Here is an 18670-nt window from a genome sequence, read left to right as displayed (position 1 = left end):
ATTCGGAGAATGCTGTATTGACAATAATTGATTGGTGTTCCTGCTGAAGCTTCTGAACAAATACCGTGAATGATAAATGCATGAAAAAGACGTATGTAAATATTTTTAAGGGGCACTATATATTAAAGCTTAGAATATTGTCAAAATATTGATATAATATACCGACTACTTTTGTATAATGTGTAACATAATATGCTTTAGTGAAAGCACAGTAAACAAGTGCTTATAACACTACTAGTGTTTTTGTTGTTTGTAGATAATATAATGTATTATTAAATATAATAAATCCTTAATTTACATTCCATTTCAAATCAATATAGGTAGATATTAAATCTTGTTAAAATGTACTTATACATTTCGTGCAGGTTTTACAATATATAAGTGGCTGTTAACATGATAAAAGCCAAACGAAACAATGGAATAACAGTTAAGTTATTTGTTGCCTAAAACTGGCGGGATATCGCGTTCAGTTGGAATGGAATATAATAACAAGATGGCCAAACTCAAAATCTGGTTTAACAACACTACGTTACTAACCGTCTCAATATGTAACTCCACCAGTTTTTTCTAATCTGAAAGTAATTTTGAGTCTGTATATGTAATGCAGGGAATTATTATTAGACATAATTTTTAAGTTGAAACTCTTGGATTCCATTCAAAACAAACAAAATTTGGATAATCGAAACTGCTCTACGAAAACAATACTGAAATACTTGATACTCGAACTTACATTCAGAAACAGTGATTTATGGACAACGGTAAAGATATTGATCCTTCAAATTCCAAAAAATAAACCTATAATATAATTCATAACATAACTATTGATTCATCTTCTTTTTAATAATTAAATATGAATACACAATCATGTCAATGAATACACAGTGCTTTTCAATAGTTAACCACCTAATTTTTCAACGGTTGCGCCTAGGTAAACAAAACTTGGCGTGTGTAAACTACACTTAAAACGGTTGATTTGAAGCTAGAAAAAAGGTTTAGAGTAGACCATAATTTTACAAAAATATTTACGTTGAAATTTTTAAAATAGAATGGGTTTTTTTGAGTAAACTATTTTAAGAAAAGGGTGATTTTTCTCCTGGTCTTTAATTTTCAAACTTAATAGACGAAGTGTGACATTGGTAAACTAATACACCTCATTTGTTGGATTTTGACATAAGGGTTCAGAATAGACCACAGCTTAATAAAAGATATTATTAAGTTTAAAAGGTTTTAAATCAAGTGTGTAAGCTTTGAGTAGATGATTTAAATGCCTTTTCAAGGTCGTTACGTATGTCAAGTTTCATGAAGTTTCAAAATTTTTTTAAAATACTTTATTCAATATTAAAGAAAAAAATTATGAATCCAAAATATTCGTCATTTATGTCTTGGTAAATAGTAAAGGCGGTTTTACAACTGTTATCTAAGATTACATAACGTTTCAGAGGTCACCTGGGTGCACGCTTGCACTATTCGCTGGTCATAAATCTTGTAGATTTCGTGGAGATGTGCGATGCACTACCGATTTCACATATCTTGGAATGGAGTACAGTATAATTTGATAGCCATATCAAGAATTTTATTCAGTCTACTAGGAATATTTTACTTTTAATTTTGCAAATGTTTGTGCTTTGTAATATATGACTCTTTTTCTCACATTACTGTTGTTAAAAAAGTTCTTAATACTGTAAGATAAAAACTTTTGACACTATATTTAATGTTTCTACAAAATCTGATTGTTGATAAAATAAGAGGACAACTTGTACTTGATGAAATAAATTTTTCCCTATCAGGAATGACTGGTACATTTTTATAATAAAATTCAAATTAACGTTACACGTCGTGTTATTAGACTCGATCTTCGTCTTGTCTGATAATCTTCACTACTAGTACCATAATGGTTGGCGTTACGTTCTTTAGAACATAAATAACTATTAATTAATATTTTCTACTGTGAGTTATCGCTTGACTGTCTTGATGTTAATTTAAAAGCACATTTAGTTTTCAAAGACGAAGGACCAACGAACAAGCGAGTCTGCATTTTCGTGTTCTACAAATTAGAAAACGTTAAATGTTAACAGGTAATAAACCACCCCTTAGTTATGTTTTATATGATCAGATAAGCAACAGTCATGATTACACTTCGGTTGTTTTGTGTTTTGCACGCTAAACAATTATAACAAAATATATTTGTAAAAATTGTATGATTATTAATTACTTCCTCTATAAATTTTTACTGTGTTTCCGTTTTAGTCTTCGCTCACCATTTTTTGTGCTGAATGGTCGAAATCGTTACGACACAAAAAACTACCACCCACTAAATGGATGACTGACTGAGAAAAATTAAAAAATTAAAAGCCGCTTTTAGTACAGAAAGTTCTGACATTATCAACTCATCCACTTTTGAATAGACATCCTGTACACCGTACTCGGTCCCTTAATGGCTCTTTTTACCCTCCTTTAAGCCTTTGATAATTAATCCTACGTTCTTTTTGATGACAAAACATCCACGTCACATTTAGCCACTTCTTAATGAAAAACTCAATTTTGAGAAACGCAGAGTCCATTTATCACGGCATTCTCAACTTTCATATCTCCTTTTAACGCCCATTTAACGATTCGTGCTGACATACCGTCAAATTAAAAACTTCAACGACTTATTTCGGCGGAGAGACTAAATCAATTTTATGGTCGATTCGTAACCGTTTTGAGGCAATTAAAATGTAAGGAGTTGTGGAAGAGTATGCAAATTGACAATTCGTTTCGGTCCTATATATGGGCGTATCCTGCCGAATTTGGATACAACCTGAATATTACCATGTCGTTTATGCATTCATGATTTTATCTGTATCAATTGATCGTTCAATCCATCTGGATGTAATGACAGAGAGCGAATGAACAATGCCAATGATACATTATCGAATGAGGTTTTGTTGTATGATTAGTTGTTGGAGATTTGGATAGTAAATTACTTCTGTAATGTTAAACAGAGCGATTATACGATAGCCATTAGGTACATAATTATTATTCTACGGGAATTATTAACCAACGTGTGAGTTTTTTTTTAATAAATTTTCTATCTTGCTTCTGTTTATATTGACGATATCATTAGTTACATCCTCGCGTTATTATTAGTGAGTTTGCATTTACATATCTAACGAAGATTTAATATCTTGTGAATGGTTTGTTGTAGCTCTAACAGTCATAAACCATGAGTTTAAATGATTAACAATTTGTTTAAAAAAGTTGTTGAAATTCATTTAACGTTGACGACCCATGACGCATGTCTGCACAGCATAATTGTCATAAATTAAGCATTGAACTTACGATTATGTCTCACGTCTAGCAGACAGTCGTCATCAACTTAATAAAAAGAAGTTACAACTTGTTGGCAAATACAAATGCAGCAGAATAGTATATAAATCCACAGGTTTTTCTTTTATTTAGTTCTTTCACGTATATTTTTTCCGTAACGTTATGTGTTATGTATGTATACTTAATTACTAATAAAATCTATATCCATAAGTCCGAAGAATTAAAAGCATAAAATAAAACTTACGATATTAGGCCAGGTAAGATAAGGGTGGGGTAAATTAGAAAAAAAACTCAAAAGAATCTATAACATTATGATTATGGATAGTAAAAAAAAAAACAAGAAATAACTAGTCAAAAAAAATACACAATTTCGGAAAACTTCTACAGCTCCCGATTTAAAGTGAAAATTATTAAATTTTTTTCTGCTTATAGATGTTTTTTTCCCCACGAGGAACATAACTTTTAAATTTTTTTTATAAATTTCGACAATATTGTTTCATTTAAAAGTTGACAAACTAATGTTTTATGTGATTTTCTTAAAGTAAAATAATATAGTTAGTTGTTATAGATTTCTATTCTATTTTTAATCTGACTAAACTATTTTTAAATTGAATCGTTAATTACATATAAATAAAAAATCCGCACAGACGGCAGACAGGCAGACATACGAGAAAACCTAAAAGTAGAGTATCGGCCGACGTACTCGATTACAATATTTCCTTTGCTTACAGTCGGGAAGTAAAAAGCACAGTTTTGAAAATTTCCACAACTTTTTATGAATGCATCATAGGGGTTGACTTTTTTGTAAATTTTAACCGTTTTTCTACTGCAAATTTTCAAATTCTTTTGGGTTCACCCTGGTTGTATAAATTTTGTATACGTGCTGTCAGTTTTTGAAGCCCAAGAGGTAACAGTTTTCTAGAAAAAATAAAATAATCCCGATTTGTAATAAATTTGTTGGAGCTAATACGACTTAAAATTTACCTTGTAAATCGCTATAATGCATTCGTAGAAAAATGCACTGTTTATTCAAATATGGTAAAAGTGGAAAAAACAATTAAATTTTTTGTAACTCTTGCAATATGTAAAAATCGGTCAAAGATTATTTCGCCAGAACTTCCCTCGCCCTCGACGTGCAGTGCAAGAAATTTCGCTTCTTTGAAAAATTATGAAATGTGATATACATTAAAAAAATATAGTAGGTAAATAGTAGCAACAATATAAGAAACAAAAAGGCCATTAAGGAATCAAAGGCGTGGCGGTCGCTTACAGTAAACATTGCCCTACCGAATTTGTTTGTGCGAGTTCCGCTGTTATTAGTATGAGAGTTTGCCACACCATTTCGATTTTTTTTGCAAAAATTTGGATGTCTCGAGGAAAATCTCAAGGCAGATTCATAAACCACAAATTCAAGGACATATTAGTATTTGATAAAATTTACATCCTATTTGCTATGAAAAATTTTGAGGGATGCCATCACATTAGTGGTAGACTCATTTTGTTTAACGTTTTTCCCTCTGCACGATATTACTAAAATATTATAAACAATCAGTCCAGTACAGTTTCGGAGATTATTTGTTTAATAAAAATCGGCACAGGCAGACGACAGACAGACGAAAATGGAAGAGAGTCTTTGTCGTGTTACTCTTTTTTCCCTGGTATATTCTTTTCTGTATTTAGTATTATTACTTTTTGTTTACGTTTCCATTAATTGGGGTCCTTATTCTTTTTAAGAGTTGTAGTACACTAGTAATGAACGGCGATATTTATTGGAAAATCTCCTTAGTTATGAAATTGTTCATGGGATATTCTTAGCAATGCTAAATGTTCCAGTCGCTAATGCCCTTTAGTAAATGACCAAAGCTCTTTTAATCTCCTTTGGCGGCTGTTTGATGTCCTGTACCATCACATTCCTGTTAGACATCCGATACAGTCGCACAAGGCAAAAATAATAATTGTAGATTACCCTTCTTTTAATTATTATTGATTCCTCAAGCCTTAAACTTAATTGCTAATTGAGCTGGTTGATCATTCCTGCACTGCATACCTTGTTATTTATCTACCGGAAAAACACCAGTATGCAACATTGATGCAGAACGGCATTTTTGCAAGCCATCTTAAGAATGATAAACCACATACGGCGAATTATAAAGATATTTGCTTTATGGAAGACACATACTTTGCTTACGACAATATAACAGGATTAGTACAGGTTGATGTCAAGATCGTAAATCCAGCTTATAAGAAACGGTGGCTTAGTGGAAGTGCAGTTCGGTTTTACGATTTTATTTTCCTGCTGCACTCCTTATCTATCGGAATTAATTTGGTGTTTTCGTTTTGGCGCCCGACTTTTGTAACACCGTTCTAATTGTACATTACTCATCGAGATGCTCATCTAGAGAAGTTCGTTGGCCCTAGTGTAAGGAAAAAAATTAATTGAAACTTTGTACTAGCGAAATTAAAACGTGTTAATAAGTGGTTGTTTTTATTTTTCAGTAACTGGGTTCCAAATTATTAGCTTATGAGGTCATATGGTGGAAAAGACGCACAGGTGCAAAAAACTCGTGAAGATGCTTGGCGTGCAATGTAAGGTTTTGTTCTTGTTTTTTTGTTTAGGGTTATTTGATTCTGCATTACATGAATTTGCATCGTTAACATGTAACAACATGCTCTGCTAGCAACTTATTTACAAAAAAAGAACTAGAACCGTTGTTATGTCATCTTGAACTATAGGCATGTTACTGCAATTTTTAACATTGTATAGAAATTTGCGAATAAGGCTATAAATTTCTTACACACTCAGTATAACAAAAAAAATCCCAAATACGTCACGTACGAGTAGTTTGATGGCAAAATTCTACAAATAAAATAAATATGAGGGGTGTAAAAATTATAGAATTTGCTAACGTTTTCTTAATAGGGATATTCAGAAACTCAAGGAATGTTTTAATTTCTTTATATGAAAAAAGTCTATACAGGGTGAATCACACTAGGTAAGCGCGCGGTGCTCGATATCTCATTAATTATTATTAGAGATACAACAAAAAGTCACAGACCAAAGTTGTACGGTTCTTTAAGAACTATGCTCTAAAGTCATATTTAACTGTGCAGAGCGTTCTGTATATGCATCCATTATCAAGTGGTTTTATTTTACATTAACAATGAACCTACGGTATGGCCAAAATTTTTGCCTATTTTGAAAATTTATAGTTTTTCAAATGTGGCCTATATTCCAATTTTCAACTTATTAATATTCTTTTGTTTTCTTACTTGCAAAACAGGAAGATTTTAATTTACTATTTTAATAAAAATCTAACTAATGAAATGTGAAATGTGTCTAAAACACTGAAACCAGCTAAATCTCATCTCTACCCATTCCTGCTATTTCTGCACACTTTATGCTAATCCTAAGCAAGAAAATTGTATTTAATCACGGTAAACCCAGACTTCGCAATAAAATAAAAAAAATGGAAGATACAAATTTAACAACGGAAAGTAGGGGAATAGAAGAATCAACAAAATTCAGTTTGCAGCTAATAAAACAAGCTAGTGCAAAGTCATTGTCCTGCTGGGAAGGCGCGCAGGTGCCAGGCGCTCATAAACATTCCCGGCGTTTAATGCAACTTTCAGGATTTTTTCTTGTCTAGTGTTATTTACAACACTGCGTGTACTTGTGTGGCGTGCTGACGGTGAGTAATTATCAGTGGTGAATTTGTTAATTACGACTGGTTTGATAAACATTTCCAGGTGGCGTTCTTACAGTGCTACGTACCGCCCGCCGTCACATCACAAATTCAGTGCAGGAAAATTGATGTTGTTGCTGACAACTTTTAAGTTAAATAGATGTGAATCGTCCGTCTTGTTATGCAAAGCAACGAGGTGTTTATTTCTCTAATTAAAACGAATAAGAAGTACAGATATTGCGAAAATTACCTTTTAGCTCTACTAATTGCATGACATAGAATGCTTTCATTTACAGAATTTAAAGCTAGGTATTTCGGTGTACTATTTTGTAATGACAATACTGAAGTAAAGAAGAGTATTTTAAGCTTCCGATATTCGTCAGCAAGTAATGAAATAATTAATTAATAATAATAGTAGAAATAGAGTAATCAAAAATATGTGAAGATTTTCGAAAGGAAGATAAAATGTAACATTTATTTTTGTTTAAAGTCAGAATATTATTGGAATTCCAGTCTACAATATAATTGATGCCACTCTGCAATTTAGTGCAATTATCTATAGAGTCAATACGGTGATAAATTTCTAAGTCGTCGACATAGAGTAAATATGGTATACGGAACCGCGATGTCAAATCATTTATGAAAAGACAACAATAATGGTCCCAAGACTAAGCCTTGGAGTACCCCCGACTTTTGTAGAAATTTTAACGATCTGTGCCTCCTGTACTGTACAAAAATCGGCCTATTTCTGAAGTATGACTCAAAGAGTGTCATTAGAAAATCGGAAGTTGTTCAATTTTGTATGTATAGTATGATTTATGCTATCAAAGACCTTAGAGTAATCAAAGTATAAGATATCAACCTGTTTGTGAATATTCAATGATTCACATAAGTATTTACGTGGAATTGTCACTAAATTAGTTGCAGTGAATCTTCCAGTCATAAAGCCATGTTGTGAAAAGTGTATTAGCAATTTGGCTATATATTCTGTTATATAAAGGAATTAAATCCTCTCCACTAATGTTGTTCTTAATGTACAAAATATTAGGATCTGATAAATGCAGGTGGGATGGTAGCTTGTATTATTATTATTTAAAACCGAATTGAAGAAATAATTTGCAAAATTCTCGACAATTTCATGAGGATTTGAGATAAGGTTATCATCGATGTTGTTGACAGAGCGAATAGAAGTTGATGTGTTTAGAGAATTAAGAAAACTTCAAAGGCGTTTAGAATTTGTTCTGATGTCTTGATTCAATTTCTTTATGTGATCCCTATGCGCTATACGTTTTAATATTTTTACCAGCAGAACTTTAATCTGTTTACCGAGAAATAGTTAAAACGTGTTGGGCACTTGAGCTTACTCAGACGAATGCCGACTAGTTTACCTCAATTAAATACAGCTGCATTGATTTGATAAGAAAATCTGCATAATTGTTGTGGGATTAACCCCGACCGATCGAAAAAGAAATAGTCATAATCAACATTGGCCATACATGAAGAAACGCTTGTTTTAGATTAAAATAATAATAATTATTAAATGTAAAATTCACACGATAATAATGTTATCTCACGAAATTAAAGCTTTTTTTCTTGAATTTTCTTTTAGAAATGGGTGTAAGCTTGAAAACGGTAAACGGTGATATTCGTACACCGCTTCTTTTTAAGAATTTCGGGAACATTTCCCCTAGAAGTAGCTAGTTATTCTTACGACGATGTTCATAAAATTGTAAAGAAAAGTGTAGAATCGTTTAGGGAAAGCGGAAGTGTTGAAAGAAGAGTCGGTAGTGGGGTAGTGGAAAACCAAAAAAATGTAAGAGACCTTATGGGAGAATCTTCGTCCACATCAATTCGAAGGCTTAGCCAACAATTAACTCTATCGTAAGAAACGATACAGGATTTGAAAATGTTTCCCTACAAAGTTCAGCTTTACCTCTCAATTTTACCGCGACATTTTCAACCAAATTATTGTAATTGGACAATCTCAACAACGACGAAATTTTAAACATCACTTTTTTCACCGATGAAGCTTGGTTTCATCTTGATGGTTACGTGAACTGTCAAAATATGAGGTGCTGGTCCACACGTGTCTGTTGAGGTGCCTTCCCATCTAATTAAACTTGGTATTTGAGTGACTATTTGAAGAGGAGGTGTTATACCAATTTTTACTTCCCGAGCGTAAGCAAAGGAAGTATTGTAATCGAGTCCGTTGGCAAACTCTCTACTTTTACGTTTTCTCGACCTTTCATGACCCCCAGAGGACGAAGAAATAGGTCTCCCGTTTCCGTCTGTCTGTCCGTCTATCCGTCTGTCCGTCTGTCCGTCTGTCTGTCTGCCGTCCCGGATTTTTATTAGGCAGATAATCTCCGAAAGTACTGGACCGATTATTATGAAATTTTGTATTTATATTAGGAATATCATGTAGATGGTAAAACACTAACCAAAATTTGTCTAATCGTCCCCACCAATAATGTGGTGACGTCACTTCAAAATTGTACATGGTAAATGGGTTTTAAATTGTATAAAATAACATAGTCCCATACATGTAGTTTATGACTCCGAATTGAGTTTTTATCCAAAACGTCCAGATTAAAAAAAAAAAATCAAAAGTATGAAACAACATTTTGCAATTTAATTTGGAATCTGCAAAACCCAATGCTCTGAAATCCTGCAGATGGTTTACAGTTATGATAAGCACCATACTTTTTAATCAAAACATATTTACTTATCCCCTCCAAAAAATTGATGACGTCAGCTGAAAAGTTTGCCGAATAAATCCTATCTAAAATGTACAAAATATGATGAGGCTGTGCTTGTGATTTATCACTCCATTCATATTGTTTGGATTTGCATATACAGGGTGACTCAAACAAATTAATGAATGCGTGAGAAGTTATCATAAGCATGGTAAATTTTTGATCAAAATGTATTTTCCTAAAAATTTGATGATGCCACCACAAAATTTTGCCGAAAAAATGATGAGTCTATACTTATGATTTATCACTGCATTAATATTTTTTAAATTTGCTTATACGGGATGTCTGAAAAAAATTAATGACTGAGTCAATTTATGTTATTGATTAAATCAAGAATTGCAGAACTGAATACTTTGAAATCTTGACGTTTTGAAGTTATTGTAAGCATGCATAGATAATGCCAACCTGGCTGGCGAAACGCGTCGACAAATATATTGTGTAATTTCGGTGTTGTGGAAATACACGTTCTATAAAATACAAAATGTTCCAAAAATTATAAAATTTAATTTTGCGAACTTTATTTTTATTTCGTAGTATTGTAATCGAGTCTATCGGGGGCGACTGATTACTTTTATGTTTTCTCGACATTTCATGGCCTATAGAGTATGAAAAATTATATCTCGTGGCTCAGTTTGTCTACCGTCTGTTCAGATTTTTATTAGGCAGATAATCTCCAAAACTACCGGACCGATTGTATTTTGTATGTATGTTAAGAATAGCGAGAACGTAATACTCTAACCAAAATTTACCCAATCTCCCTATCAATGTCATGACACCTCAAAAATGTTTATAATAAATTTTATAAACTAGCATACTCTCGTATTTGTTTTATTGAATACAAATTCGCAAAATCAAATTTTTTAATTTTTCGGCACTTCGGGGGCCAGGGAAGTCCTGTCGAAATAACTGTCGATCAATTTTTTTTATAAAAACATAAATGCACATTTCTATGTCAATGAAATGCTTACATCATTTGTGGAACAGCTAAATGAGGAATAGCTCATAGATTTTTCCAACAGTAAACAATACAACTGATCATGCAGCAAATCAGACTTTAAACTTTTTAAACGAATTTTACGATAATAGAATAATTACCAGAAGTTTATGGCCATCCAGGTTTCTAGATTGTACAAGTCCGAACTTTTTCTTTTTTTTGTATCTCAAGAATGTATACAAAAATCGACCGCAAAACTTGCAAGAATTGAAACTGTTACGCCTGAAATGCTGGTCCGGATTTCTGAAAATATGAAACGACATATCCGCTTATGTCTGGAAAAGGATGGATAACATTTTCAACCCATTTTGTAAATAAAAGGTTTGCATTGTTAAGCGTTTACTTTCTTTTAGGTCCTAAATGTAGTTTGCGTATCTAAATTTAAACTTTGTGTCAACTTAAATAAGTATTTATTTTAATCTAAGACAATTGGTTGTCCGTACATGGCAAATTTTGTCTAATTTTATGATTCATAAAAATAACTTAAACTGTCTTTGTAGATATTTTGAATTGTCACATTGGTGAGTTGATTCCTTAATATTACCTATTTAATGTGGTAAAGTAGAAAACAATTTTGTTGTCCAACTTTTCTTGTTACGTCGATATTTGACGTCTGGACTGTCTCAGTGTTGTAGAAAGCCGAATTATTTTTATTTTTCAAGAGTAACTAAACACAAACGGAGTTACAGTTTTATTTCAGTAAAAGTGTAAAGCACATTGATATTGTAGAAGAAAACCGTGTGACTCTGCAGTCATGTACAAAACAAAACAATACGCATAAATGGCCTTACCTACACAAATTGTTACATTACAAAATTTGTATAGTTACTAAAATAATCGTATAACGTAGAATATAATGGAAATTTTTGTGATCAAAGAATAATAAGGTTTGGTGGAGTACATATTTATAATTTCACTGTTTCTATTGTTAAACTATTTAAAGTAATTCAATTAGTAAGTTGTTTTGTCCAATTCCATCAAAATTCAGAGATTTTATTTCTGAAATGGCGATTTTAAGAAATCTATGTCCCTAGGCACTATGGTATGCATACATATTAAATAGAAGGAAGAATCTATGGTCCCACATGGGTTGCGTGATATGGAAATCAGATGATACACCTATATAGAAGTTTGCGCTTAACACGTGCATTGAATAAATGAATTAGTAAAACTGAAGAGAACTGAGACTTATTTGGAAGTGGGAAATTGTATCAGATCTGTCAAAACATGCGCCATCATTGTACCTTAGAAGTCTACGCGTGCATATTATTAAATTTTGTCACAAATTAGCCATATCTTAATCTAATTAATTTATGCTGACTGCTATTTGCTACTTTAACATGTTGTTACCATTCAGTCATGTGAAATTTTCTGGACTTGTAATAAAAACATTACCACTGTGATTGTACTTCCAATACTCTAAAAAATAAATGATAAAACTAACGAAAAATTTATTTTCTTTACCTGTAATAGCTTATTCAAATTTAGATCAAACAACCCACATAAAGTAAATTCTATCTTCTCATGTGATAACTGCAGAAGTAGAGTATTTTTCTAAAAATGTTAGTGGTAAAAATATAATTAATAGATTTTTTATTCACCATTGTTTGAACATTTTGATCCATAGGATAGCTGCTGGTAAACTCACACAGTATAAAAGCTGTTTTTCTAGACTACAAGAAAAGTCAAATAAAAAGTATAAAACAATCTGCAGCATACCTCAGAAATTACTAACTCGATAATAACTGTTACTAGAAAAGTGCAACTAGTAGCTAGTAAAGCCCAAAAATATACTTCATATTTGTATTTTTTTAAACTTACACTGAATACCGAGAAAATAAGCATTGCAACAGTGAAAAAAACTAAGAACAGGAAATACACAACAAGAAGAACACATCCCGAGCTCTCTGTAACACATTTCACGCTTTTACACAACTGTTGATGCAGTTTTGACATAAAATGTATTTTTTGCTGCAAATAAACTTGGGTACACTTTTCAGAATTTATTTGTGTAATGTGGTAATTAATTAGAACAAATCTGTTATATATTGTGGTACACACAGAAGACCAAAAATATAGTAACGTTAACATTAAGAGTACAGGTGTTCCAAAAGCTATCGATTCAGATATTTGTGTAAACACAGATTTGAAAATAACAAAATTATTATAGACGGGAAATATAAAAATTAGAGATAAAAAACCGAATATACAGTGAGTATACGTGCGCAACCCTTTAAAAGAAATTTCTGAGTTTAATTTATGCAGTGACTTATCGACTTTATCTAAAATTCTAAATGCCTCTAGAAACAATTTGCTACGACTAGATAGAGTGAATACCATGAAAAGCCAAGAAACTGCCATAATAAAAAATGGAAATAAATATAAATATCTTTCAAATGTAATTATAGTTTGGGAGGATGAGTCAATAATAACAAGAATCAATCCTATTAAAGTCAGAGCCACGTTGCCTAAAAATCTTTTTTTTATATAATTCTAATGTGCCAACGTTTAAACCTTACCAGTAAGTATTAAATATTTGTTAGAAGAGCACTCAAAGTAGTTGTAGCTATTTTGCACCTTTTGTCTACTGATTGGTGCAAAAATTTGTATGTTGTAGTAACCCCAATCTAAAACACGGTAAATAGTAGCGAAAGGTTTCATTTTGACGGCTCAGTGGTTTCGGTTGTAATATAATATAAAATACACAAGCAAAGATTATATTATAAGATAATGCTAATGATATGCAAGTTAAGTATAATCAAACATATCATGATATTCAGCAAACAAAAAATATTAATCTTCTAAATGACTACACGATTTGTTTTTACAAAGTTACTGATGATAATAGTAAGATTCGTTACGCTACCTAGAAAATGTGACTCCGGAGTGTCAAATACCTGTCGTTTCTACGAACAAAGGTGACCTCAAATTTAATTGATCATAATACTTACATACTTTAATTGAAACAGTTCTAATTTATTTGCGATATTTCGATAAAATCGAAACAAGTTTTAAGTGTTATTCGTAAATGGCGCCTGAGCAATAATTCTTCCATTCTCCCTAACTTAAGGAATGTTCCATTATCCAAGATAAAGCCATCAGCCATGAATTAATGTATTTTAGTTTCATTCTCTTTAATTCAATAAATTTCGGAAACTTCTCTGGCGAGAACCATACGCGGCGAGAAACTGAAGTGGAAAAAAATCAATTTGTGTTTTATTTTATGAATGAAATTGGAACATTAACAAGGTTTCGAATCTTATTCGAACTTGATAAAGGTCCAGTAACTATTACAGTGTCGATTTATTTTTATACATTTTTTCTATAACTTTTTATCGATGGTATTCTTCGAAGCAGAGTCTTTATCAAAAGCAATTTACAAAAATCCTTAGTGATTTGGGATTGGGTTCGATGATGGAATTATCTCAGTTTGTCTCCTATCGGATTTAATAAAATCTAAGTTTTAGGTCAAAGTTGGGGTAAAATCATTGAAATGAAAGTTTCGAAGTTTAATATAATAAAATAGGCCTTAACAATATCCAGAGTTTAAAAAGGGTCTTTGACCTAACTGAAATTTATTAATAAAAAAAAGCCATTTACACTTAACAATAGCTTCAGCAGAATGAAATAAACCTGACAAAATTAGAAGTATGCATGAAAGCAAAGAAAATCAATTTTACGCGTGTTTGAATTTTTAATAGAAGACACGTTAATATCTTTTTCTATTACACATGGAGTCAACACAAGTGTAAAATTAGTAATCTACTAAGACATCTCATTTAAATTTAACAGTTTTATTTATTTTAGAGAAGTGACACAATGTACTAAAGTTCGATTCAGACAAAAAGTAGTAATTTCTACACCGAAAAAAATTAGTAGATTCATTTATTAGAGTTTGAGTTACATCGGAGGGCAAGTTGTATAAGCCAGATGTTTTAAATTAATGACACAGGCAAAGTTTTTATATCATAGTAGAATTTATAATCATTGCTGATTTAGTAACATAAGTAAGATTAAGAAAATTACTTAATTACTTGAAAGTGTGTTCTGTAGTCTGCGATTATGATTGTTTATTTCGAAATGTGTTACTTTATAAGTTATGGTAATTGATAACACACAAAAGTCATAAATGAAATAAAATTGATCTAATCTGCTGTACAGTACAATGAAATTTTTCTCTTATACATACATTTTCATAGAAAGTACCTCAATTTTTATGGAAAAAAAATTAAAATGCAAACTAACCTGCAGAATTACATTCTGACGATGGGCGGAAATTTGTTTAAATTTTTCAGAACGTATGTTTAAAATTAATCTCATCACTGGGAGCATTTGCACAAAGTAAGGAATGTTAATAAGCAAGCTCTATGTAAATAACAGCGCTACCTAACGGTACAGAAATAATTTTATAATTGCTATTTATAGTAAACTTATTGATGTATTTTCGATTCATAAACCATGCTAAACGCACCCATTAATGTTACCTTTAATTATTTTCTCCGCTATTATTCACTGGTGACATTTATTTAACGTTGTTTATTTCTTGGATCTGTATTAGACTTGCAATGGACTAACATGTGGCGTTTTGTGCTGGTATTCCAGTCAATGATTGATGTGCAAGTACCGACCATTTGATTGATTAGAAGCGGATGTGACCGGTAGCTTTTACACAAACTTCTTTTTCTTTATAATCACTTCTGTTTCGTTACATTAAAAGTACTAAATAATAAACGGACAAAAACATCTTGGAGCAATTTCATAAGAGAATTATTGATCACGGTGCATCGTGCACAGAAGACTTTTATATCGGCCATACAGACCATGTATGATTTCTAAGTACGTAATATAGTTTCTGTATTAGGTAAACGTCAGTAGCAAATCGCTGCAATGTTGGACCTTTTAGACAGCAAAACGATTCCGACTGCTTTATTTTTGCCATTGTCGTACGTTCTGTGTGCTCTTGCCAAGACAGGGTCGGATTTTGCCTCAAAAGCCCCCATACTTTATTTCTGGAATACAACACAACAAAGTATAAGAAAGAAAAAGAAAGCTGAAGAATATAAAAGTTCCGTAAGAAATAGAAAAAAATATATTTAATTATGATACAATTATATCAGGTGACAGTTCATCACTTTGCATCGGACGAGCAATATAATTTGTAATCGAGTCATCGTTGTGTCTAATATTTGCCAAGAAGGCAAAAACTACAGTCCTTAAACAATGATTTTTCTGTTTGATTTAAATTTAATGGAGAAATAATCTTTACATTAAAACAGTTCTTTTTAGAATTTTAATTGCCCATTCACTAAAAATTGCATTTCTATTGGACAGAAAGTCAACGATGTGTGGAAATATTCGATTCAAGCGACTTGGGATGAATTCCGGAAAGAATTTCGTTTTTGCAACTCATTACAACCATGAGTGACAAAGTTCCCAGAAACTTCGTCTGTACAAAGACGGGGGAAGTGGCAGATAACAAAATGTTAGATAGGTAATGGAGTAGACCCTAAAATATGCGCATTTAGCACAGGAAATGTAATTATCGTATAGAACTTCTCGAAAACATTTAACTAATGTTGACAGATTTTATACCACAATTTCACAACGATGAAATGTTAGTAGGTTATTTTCAAAAAGACGGGGCTACAGCGCATTAAGGTAAAACCATAACAGGGGGATTTTTTGACAGATCATTAGTCGAAAACAGAGAATGTCTGGCTACAGAGATCTTGTGATCTTACTCCTGCAGATTTTTTTCTGGCTCTATTTAAAGAATACTATTTATCGAACACTCGTCAACAATTTGTGCTTACAATAAAGTGGGCAACATTGTCAGTATTTACTGAAGAGGGAAAAATTGGCATAGGAATAATTAATTTTATTAAATTAATTGAAAATTAATTATTCTGATAACAATTTTTCTTGTAATGTCATGCTTATTTTATTAGAAATTTTTATCAGTGTGGTTTAATCAACGACATGCTAAATCCTTTCCAAGGATGACACAATGACAAATTATGGTGCTCGCCCGGTAGTAAGAACATAGAGGAAGGATGAAAATGATAAGCATATACCCGGATTAGATTTAATTTAACAGAAAACACCATTCGGGAAGTAGTGATAGGTAAATAAGTATATAAAAATACATTCCTTAGGCACTAAATTATGTAAATTTTATTGAAAATAAGAATAATTAATTATAAGTATATCTTCAGCATTTAAAAAACAGTAGTCCTGTATGAAGTAACATTCGTCAATTTGACTTCATTAAAATACTTCTCTTAGCTACGGCGAGATAAGTAAAAAGAGAACCCAAAAATAGAATAGTTTTGTAGTTGCGGAGAATAAGAAAAAATCCGAACTCCTTGGCCCGTCCCTAGTCCACATGTTTCTCCTCTAAGTAGAGCAAATATCTGGACTCAGCTAATTTGCCTGCCGCAATTTATAGCCACATTATCTCTTGAAAAATGTATCTCGAGCGAAAAAAATAATGAATTCAGAAGTTCCTCCCATTATAATTCGTTCGCATTTTTTCGTGAGCGCCGTTATGAGACGAAATTAGTAAACATTATGTAATAATTTTAGTTATGCACGTCTACACCATACAAAATATTACACTCCTTTCGGTCAAGAGTGTCGGCTTGAATTATTTCCACGAACGGGCCGAGCCTCGCTATCTCTCGGAGAATATTCTAAAGGAAATAACAGTCCCATAATTTATACGAAAAAAATTTATTATGCGAAAAACAAATTCACTCTTTGTTTTTGGACCGGTTCAGGAATGAAAACAACGTTCCGTAATCTCGCACTTAATGTACGCAGATTTAAACTTACTTTCTTTAATTAAAATCGGACGATGTAATTCAGGTTTGAGTGCTTTTTTTGGGTAGAATCTATGCAATCTCAGGAAATGCTCACAGACGGTTGTAAAACGAGGAGTTTAGGGTAGGTCACGCTGGCAGAACCTAGTCCTAGTATTACACACAATTTCATTAAAATTCAAACTTTTCACATTTTCAAATCGGTGTTTCGTTACACACTTGAATTCATTTCTGCTTATTTATTTTATCAGAAGTGGTTTTAACGCCCCAGTTCGCTTGCAAACTTGACGGCAAGTTTGCTCGAGAAGGATACATAAACGGTGTTCATGAAAGGGAAATTAGACCGAATGTGCAGTGCATGAAGAGTAGTTTGTTGAATGGATCGAGGTGCAAACCCCTTGTGCACAGATGTAAATTTAGAACAAAAGGTTTATTTAGACAGCATTACACTTGCCTCTACTCTACCTTTTTTCTTTGTTTATGAAACTGAGGACAAGGAAAATTAATGTTAATTTTAAACTATATTAGTTAAGTGGCTTCTTGTAAGTACGTATATTTAAATTTTTATATAGCATCATTCCATCAGAATCTAAGAGAAAAGTACGAAAGGAATAACAAAATTGAAGATAAAAAAAGGTTTAAACAAAATTCATAGCAGTATTGTGAGTAGAACTTATGAGCAAAAATTGTAGTTTAAATATTAGACAATAGGTTCACTGGTCACACTGGTTCATGCTGTTCTGGCCCAGAAACTGCGTACGAGTATTTCGACAGAACTAAAAGCGTTTATATTATTTCAGAGATTTTATATTTTATAAAGCACCTGCATTTTCAAATTTTCTTAAATTTTCAAAATTTCAAAATTTTGATTTCTTCCCAAAAGTTTCAGGACAGTAAATGTCTTACTTATTTTGGACTTTCTTGGAAGACAAATCCGTATGAACAGAGTATATGTATCCTTGAGACTCTTTAAATTTTGTTGTTCCATTTGTAGGAAAAATGTTGTAAACATTGGATAAATAGTAAATAAAAATGTTGTCAGGTTTGTAATTTCGTATATTGATATTTGGTGTAACAGTAAATGTTACAGAGAGATTCTGACAAGAA

At 32.0% G+C, this 18670-nt stretch overlaps 2 protein-coding genes across 2 annotated transcripts in view; both read right to left on the bottom strand.

Annotated features, from left to right (window-relative positions):
* The window catches only part of LOC135126740 (monocarboxylate transporter 12-like), a 301612-nt gene that overhangs the window by 145450 nt on the left and 137492 nt on the right, over positions 1 to 18670 (bottom strand). The window lies entirely within an intron of this gene.
* Positions 12096 to 13403, bottom strand: LOC135126746 (uncharacterized). Its single transcript, XM_064052867.1, has 4 exons — positions 13262 to 13403; positions 12564 to 13042; positions 12207 to 12296; positions 12096 to 12161 (listed from the first exon to the last, which is right to left on the bottom strand). Exons 1-4 carry the CDS (start codon positions 13401 to 13403, stop codon positions 12096 to 12098), a joined length of 777 nt encoding a protein of 258 aa, XP_063908937.1.

The sequence above is a fragment of the Zophobas morio genome, unplaced genomic scaffold, assembly GCF_036711695.1.
Source record: "Zophobas morio isolate AGI-343-1 ecotype UQ-CSIRO unplaced genomic scaffold, CSIRO_AGI_Zmor_V1 ptg000011l, whole genome shotgun sequence".
Taxonomy (NCBI): domain Eukaryota; kingdom Metazoa; phylum Arthropoda; class Insecta; order Coleoptera; family Tenebrionidae; genus Zophobas; species Zophobas morio.
Note: the sequence above shows the minus strand (reverse complement) of the source record. Positions and strands in the feature narration are given on the sequence as shown.

What these genes read in the sequence shown, in the direction of transcription:
- LOC135126746 (XM_064052867.1), bottom strand. Translation starts at nt 13,403, where the DNA reads ATGAAACCTTTCGCTACTATTTACCGTGTTTTAGATTGGGGTTACTAC. An exon ending in CAAATATTTAATACTTACTG is followed by an intron (nt 13,043 to 13,261) that starts GTAAGGTTTAAA and finishes AATTGTTTCTAG; the next exon opens with AGGCATTTAGAATTTTAGAT. An exon ending in TTATTTTCTCGGTATTCAGT is followed by an intron (nt 12,297 to 12,563) that starts GTAAGTTTAAAA and finishes TAACATTTTTAG; the next exon opens with AAAAATACTCTACTTCTGCA.